Source organism: Oryzias latipes, chromosome 14 (assembly GCF_053564925.1).
Source record: "Oryzias latipes strain Hd-rR chromosome 14, Olatipes_Hd-rR_3.1".
Classification (NCBI taxonomy): Eukaryota; Metazoa; Chordata; class Actinopteri; order Beloniformes; family Adrianichthyidae; genus Oryzias; species Oryzias latipes.
Genome location: NC_136250.1, coordinates 2,966,517 through 2,973,672, shown reverse-complemented (window position 1 = coordinate 2,973,672; position 7,156 = coordinate 2,966,517). Strand labels below are relative to the sequence as shown.

Here is a 7,156-nt window from a genome sequence, read left to right as displayed (position 1 = left end):
TGTGAGCTCCGTTGGGGGCAGTGTAATACCTAAAAGTTTTATGGAGATCTTGTCTTATGTAAATGAACGGAGCCTTATGCCAAACTAAAAGAATGTGAAAATAAATGTCTTTACTGCAAGAGTTGTCTGACTGAAATTCTGCTTAGACTCTGTTAATGACTGGATGAAGGTCTGCCTTTTCTCATGTTAGCCATCTGAGAAAGTGTCCAAGAATCCACTGGATTCAGCCCAGCGGAGCTCATGTTTGGTCACACTGTTCGTGCTCCCCTAAAGCTTTTGAAAGACAAATGTCTTTCTAATTCTTGTGACGCTAAACAAAATGTGTTGGACTATGGTGGTTCTTTCAGGAAAAAGTTGTACCGAGCTTGTGAAGTGACCTGCAAAAATCTTTCTGTATCGCAGAAAAAAATGAAAAGAACGTTTGACCAGAAAGTTGTGCAAAGACCTGATCCTGTTTTGCAGTACACCATCATGCCTTTTGGTCTTAAAAACACACTTCTACATCTCATGCACAAAGTTCTCCCTGGAGTAAAAAACTGAAGTTTGTCATGATGACCTTGTTGTCTATTCAAGATCCTAGAAAAAAATGTTAAAACTTGACAGATATTTTTGAGCAGCTGAGTAAAACTTTGCTCACCTTGAACTGAGCCTGAGCCAGCCCCCCCCCCCCCCCCCCCCCCATTTTCCAGCCCAATGAGTTACATCGCTAGAGCAGACCCGCCCGCTTGGGAAGCCTGGCCGACGGTGGCGGAACGCGACACCGTCTTGGTGAGGTCATCGGTGCCCACGTGACAATGCTTCTATAGCCTTTAATGGCATCTTTAACGTTTTTATATAATTACCGTATACACATTTATATATGTTTATACACACACACACACACATACATACATACATACACACATACATACATACACACATACATACATACACACATACATATACACACATATATATATATACACATACACACACGACAAGCTCAAGCCAGAGAAAGGCATGGGAGCAGAGAAGACAATATACCGTAACATGCAACAAATGCCTGGTGTGAAGTGTAACCCTCCTTACGCCATGGTCTTCTTTTAGACCTCTTTCCTAGTATCTCCAACCTCAGCATCCTTTACCAACATCCTTGCTGTTCCTCCTCTCAATGTGTAGCTGTGACGGAGAACAAACAGACATCTGTCAGAGCCTTGTAAAGGGACAAACATGGACATCATGGCTTTCATCTAGTGTTGAGATGTGAATGAATTAACCCTTGTGCTATCCTAGTCACTTTAACGTTGGGAGTTGGGTCATCTAGACCCACTAAACAGTGCACTGATCTTTTTTCTTCAATGATTTGTGATCTTCACTGGTGTCCATGGATTACATGAAATCTTTCCACCTTTATCCACCTTTGTCATGTTAGGGAGAACATGTCAATGGTCATCTTGACACCATAGGATAGCACAAGAGTTAAAAAAAAAAGAAAACCTCAAACACAGATGCAGCAAACTACAGCCACCAAATTTTCCAAGCCTGCTTCATCTCATTTCAAGGCCAAAGGGTTGCTGGAGCCTGTCCCAGCTACTGCCAGGCAAAGGCGGGGTTCATCCTGGAGGTTTGCCAGTCCATCTCAGAGCAACACCGACACCTGTAAGCGCAAGCTTAACATTATCCATTTATTACCTGGAATTAAGCAGAGAATGTAAAAATGTAAATACATCAGTTTTCCTAAAGGATGGTCAGAGAACATCTGCTCCTTTTGCTTACATAAGGGCTGAAGAATTGCATAGGTACATCATGCTGGGGTTTGATCAAAGGCTGTGCCTTATTTAGATTCCAATAAAAACCAAAATCTATTCATTTTGCTTCCTCTTAAAACCGTGGTAAAGGATTGAAGTTGACCACCACTGACCGCATTAATGTGTTTCACAGCTGAACCTCAGGAGCACAAATTGCAGCCCTTCCTCTTATTCCTCACTTTCAATGCTGTATCAGAGTTTGTGTGTTTGTGTTGGGGTGTATTACATCAACATTCATCTTCATTCTGCTGACTGACTCATGTTTCACACAGGCATCAGTTCTCCCATGCTTGCATCCGTCGGCTGCCTGTGTTCAGGGGCAGTGCAGTCTGAGAAAGTGATGCCTCATCGACTGGCTCACATGTGGAATAGATGAGGTAAAGCCTCAGGTGAGTCACGAGTCAGAACGTCCTGACTTTTCTGCAGACAGCGGAGCGCAGTCACTGCATAAACACTGTGCCTCCGCCGTGAAACAGATTTATATGAGCGTCGTCAGCAGAGCAGCTTCAGGCTCTTTTCACTGGATTAGAAATGCAGATTTCTTTTTGATTTTTTATGAGACGATTTCCTGTGAAGCTTGTGTGCTGCACACAACTCAGACAGATCCTTATTAACGTCAACTGTTAGATTCTGAACAGCACAGATGGAGGCCGCAGTGGGACGGGCACACTGGCTGGACATTCCTCCACCACATGTACACTCATAGATCCTGCATCAGTCGGCCTTCTGGCTCCTTTGCTGAGCCGTCAGTGTTGGTCTTTGGAGCTTGGTCTCGCTGTCTAAGTCCCGTCTGACTGTTGTCTTTGCTGAAAGTGGGCTGAGGTGGTCCATGAACCAGCAGCACAGTTGTTTGTTCCAGCACACGAGTTGGCTTCACAGCTGATTGATCCTGCATCACGGGTTTGATTGACAGAGTGCTGCTTGCTAACAGAGACACCCTGAAACGTCCACACCTTCACGCAGTGAAGCTGCTTTGGGTTTTTGTTCCACTGTCAGCTCACCTCTGGACCCACCTGAAGTGGAGCACAGAGCTCATCTACGCTCATCATTTAGCAGTGCTGTTCTTCTTATCTTAAAGTCATGCTATATTGTAAACCTGAAGCTTCAAAGTCCATGGAGGTGTGTTGATAACCATGAGTCTTCTCGGTGAACTTAGATGTCAGCTTCTCACGCATGCACATCAGAACCATGCAGACGTCCTTCTCCTCTGTGTGTCTGTCCTGACTTATGCAGCAGTGTTCAGGTTCCAGCTGGTCCGTCCTGAAGGTTCTTAAGCTTTGTTCCTGCTGCTCTGTCGGTGTTCTGACCACATCCTAGAACACATCTCAGGATAATAAAAGGACTAATCCCATTACCTTGTTCAGGAGACACTGCCACTCCAGCAAACTCACAACTTAAGCCCCTCCTCCTGGACGTTCTGTGCTCTTTGCTGTTTTGCTGGGGAAGGGGGTGTTTCTGGAAAGTCTGACTACATCATCTGTGTTCAGACCTCAGCTGTTACCATCTGACAAACTGACTCCAACCACATCAGAGCTGGAAACACAGCACAGCCTTGCAGGTGAATCTGGCCTGTTTCCACATCTAAACTCTGAACAGAAAAATATGCGCTTTCATGTTCATATTCAGAATTCATTCATTCATTCATTGCATGAATGAATGAATGAATTCTGAATATGAATTACAAAATAGGTACATTTATGTATGAAAAAGAAACATTAAGAGACCTTTTCTTAGATAACATTTACTAATCTTCTATTTTCGGTTTCAGCGTTTCCAACAAAAAGATTTGTTACAAATTTAAAATTAAAGATGATCCTCTAAAGTCCAGACTGCACTGATCTCAATTGGACATTGCTTGTGTCTACAGGGAAGAAATCTTTTTTTTTATTGATGTATGTATTTTTATGCAAGTGCTCTCATGATGTTCCAATGTCTGTGTGTGTGTGAGGATTGTTTGTTTGTTTTGTTTGTTTGTCTGTTTGTCTGTTTGTCCTCTCCTTCTTGGCCCCGTGATGTTGGAGCCCCAGGCAGAACTGGACTCAGCAGAAAAGGGATCTGCCATAACTTTCTCCCTTTTTTACCAAAGCAGTTAATGCTTAATTGAGGTGTGTTTCATAAAAACATTCCTTTTGACTTTCTCCTATTGTTGTAGCATCTAATCCTGACTGAAGCTGCTTTGGCCTAAACTTCCCCACAAAGCTTTGTGACCTCTGGACACACCATGGTCCAGCATCTGTGGACCCCCACAGCGTTGACGTTGTTTTATGCACAGCTCTGTTGTGACAGCCCCACTTTCACTCTTGAGTACAGACGGGACAGAGATGAGTGAGTGAACTGGCACTGTCACGTTTGGTGCCAATGGAGGAGGAGGAGGAGGAGACATGCCGTCATTCTGTGCTGTCAGTCACACTTGTCTGTCCTTGGTGAGTCAACGTTTCCCACTCACTCAAACCTGAAGGGGGAGGAGCTAAACAACAGGCTGGAGCTGCTGTCCCTCTTCTTTTCCTACCACCTACATCCTACTTTTTCTTCATGTCCCTCCTCTCCATTCATCTCTCAGCCTGTCTGCCCTCTCCTTCCTGCCAGCTAATTGCTGCTGCACACCCCATTTAACTCTCCAGGGAGCCTGTAGACGTTCTCTCTGGGCTTTTTTAGCCTCTGGAGTCTGTTGTTGTTGTTGTTAGACCTCCAGGATGTTCAAAAAAAACTTGGAACACCCAACTGCACCTGTGGGCCAGAGCAGGCTAAACGGGGATTTCACTGTGCTGATGACGGGGCGCACTTCCTGAACCCACATAAATCTGTCGGTGGCTTCTGTCCTGTACTCTGATATTAAGGCTGTCTTCCATGACACGGCGCTCAGCTGGGAGGGCAAAGCTTTTGTCGACTGACACGATGGCTGAAGCTCACAACGATGCTGCTGCATTTGCATCTATTTCTTTGAGGTTTTGCAGAGTAAAAAAGTGTAAAAGAGTTTTTTGTGTTTGTTCTCCACATTGTGTGAAAAAAACATCCTAAGTTCTGAACAAGAATGAACTTGTGAGGAAATTTTTCAGCTAATTGAAGGACTTGTGTCATTTCACACTCAAAATGTTGGAGACTAACATCCTCGGGCTATAATCAAACACACACACACACACACACACACACACACAGAGGTGTATATGCCCCTGGGGGCATGCGTGCACACATTCAAAGTTTGCATGTGAGCAAGGTTATGAGAGCATGTTTATAGAAAGAAGGCATGGCAAAAAGTCGTAAACCACAAGATTTAATGCAGACATTTTCACCAGAAGACATTCAGCATTTTAAACATGTATAAACAGAATAAATACAAAAACAAATGTAGCATTAAATTCTCAGTCAAACTCTCTAAGAATGCACTTCCTGCTCATGTCAGTTGAGCTTCATTTTTGCGCTCTCACGTTTGTCAACATCCCATCCTGCATTCGGTCTCTGCGGGAGTCGAGAATGTTTTAAAGATAAGAACACCGTTCAGCAAAAGGTCTGATCACAGACGAGCCTCCAGACCGCAACATGAAGCAGCCTGCAGCACCGCTGCAAAAACACTGCAGTTCTGAAGTCTCTGAGGTTCGGGCTGGCTAACGGTCCATTAAGTCACACTACATCAGAGCACAGAGGGAAGCTCTGCTCCGGCTCCTGCACGCAGCTCACCTGCCACGGGAGCCCCAGAGTGGAAGACGGCTCCACAAAGGTGTCCATGTATGCCTGAGTGCACGAGGCCCACGTGCCGGGCTGGTACCCCAGAGCCTCACCCACCTGAGGGTACCGCACCGGACTGGACGGATGGTTGTGGGGGCTGCTGCAGTGTCCATGTGAGCGGTAAAGCTGCCCCTCAGTGGGGTAACAGGGGTAGTGGGGTGAGGGAGGGCACGAGGACCTGGTATTGTAGACATGTGGGTCAGTGGAAAGCCTGTGCAGGTGAGACTGTGGCTGCATCTGCTGCGAAATTGCTGAATGCCACGGTGCATAGCTCTGATGCTCCAGGCGAGGAACCGCTGCTCTGTTTTGTTCAGGTCGAGATCCTCCCATTGCTGCTCCCCCCACAGGGGACCTGTGGCACTCCCGGTGGCTGCAGGGCTTGTTGGGGGGGCTCGAGCTCAGGAACACAGAGAGAGCAGAGATGCGGTTGATGGCCCTCTGAAGTGTGGCGATCTTAGAGAGCCGCTTGCCGCTAAGGTCATGGTTCAAAGCCACCCGGAGAGCATTGAAGGCTTGGTTGTAGTCCATTATTCGCTTTCTCTCACGGACGTTAGCAGCCATCCTTCGAGCTTTGGAGCGAACAGGCCGGTTGCGCTTCTTGGTCTGGCCCTCCTCCGGATCTCCGGGGCTGCTGGTTGAGCCCTCACTGTCATGAAAACACTGCTTGGATGTGCCATCATCATCCCCAGACACCATTATGCCGAGCTCCAACTCTTCTTCAGAGAATTCAGAACCTGCGACGCTGCTGCAGCTCATTGTGTCAGAAATGCACCCTCTGCACGGCCAACGAAATGTGGAGTCCCTGGATGGTTCAGCGGGCTGCCGCTATCTTACTCTGCACCGACAGCCCAGGTATGCTCTTCCTCTGACTCTCCAGGTGCCCTGTGGTTACATGTACCTGAACGAGACAGGTTGGCCTGCTTTATAAAGACTGTGAAGTCACATGGTACAGTCACCTGTAAGGAATGGTACACTCTCTCTCCCTATTTTCAAAGTTTATGGGGGCCCTGCAGGCAAATGGCACTGTCACCTCCTCCTCCCGCTCTGACTCCCCCCCCACTAGGATATCACTGGAAACTTAACACTTTAACTGCTCAGATGTCAAATCTGGAATAAAATGTACGTTTCATCAGATCTGCTTCACTTTTCTCCCTAAAGTTTCAGTGATGTGGAGCTGCAGGGAATCTGAACGATGTTCAAATATTAGATTTGGGGTAAAGCTGGCATCACTTTGTGGATTCTGGTCTCAGGTAAATCCACAACTCACTACCTGCTCGTTCAGCTCAGCTAATCTGTTCTATTTCTTTCCCCTTTTTGTCAAGTCTGGGAGGAGAGGAAAGGTCTTATCTCTCGTGGGTTCGATTCATCCTGGCAATTAGCTGTCTGCAGAGTGGCGATTCTCCCTCTCTCTGTCTCTCTTTGCTCAGGTTTGAGGGCTATGTAATTTAGAATAGCTGCCCTGGAATCCATTCTCATAAATCAGGCCTGGGCAGCACCCGAGGACAAGAGCCGAGCAAGCCAACAACTTCAAAGGGAGGGAGAAACCAGGGGAGATTTCTGACTATTAGAACCGGGGATTGCTGCTGTTTCAGGCTATCGATCTTTTATCTTCTGCGCTTCTGCAAGTCTACAAGCCGATAAAATGA

General features: G+C 46.5%; 1 protein-coding gene across 1 annotated transcript; it reads right to left on the bottom strand.

The window, feature by feature from the left end:
• Positions 1–5,042: 5,042 nt before the first annotated feature.
• On the bottom strand, positions 5,043–6,933 carry bhlha9 (basic helix-loop-helix family, member a9). The gene has a single exon (XM_011483109.3). The coding sequence runs from the start codon at positions 6,264–6,266 to the stop codon at positions 5,406–5,408; it is 861 nt and encodes a 286-aa protein (XP_011481411.1). The 5' UTR covers positions 6,267–6,933; the 3' UTR covers positions 5,043–5,405.
• Positions 6,934–7,156: the final 223 nt, after the last annotated feature.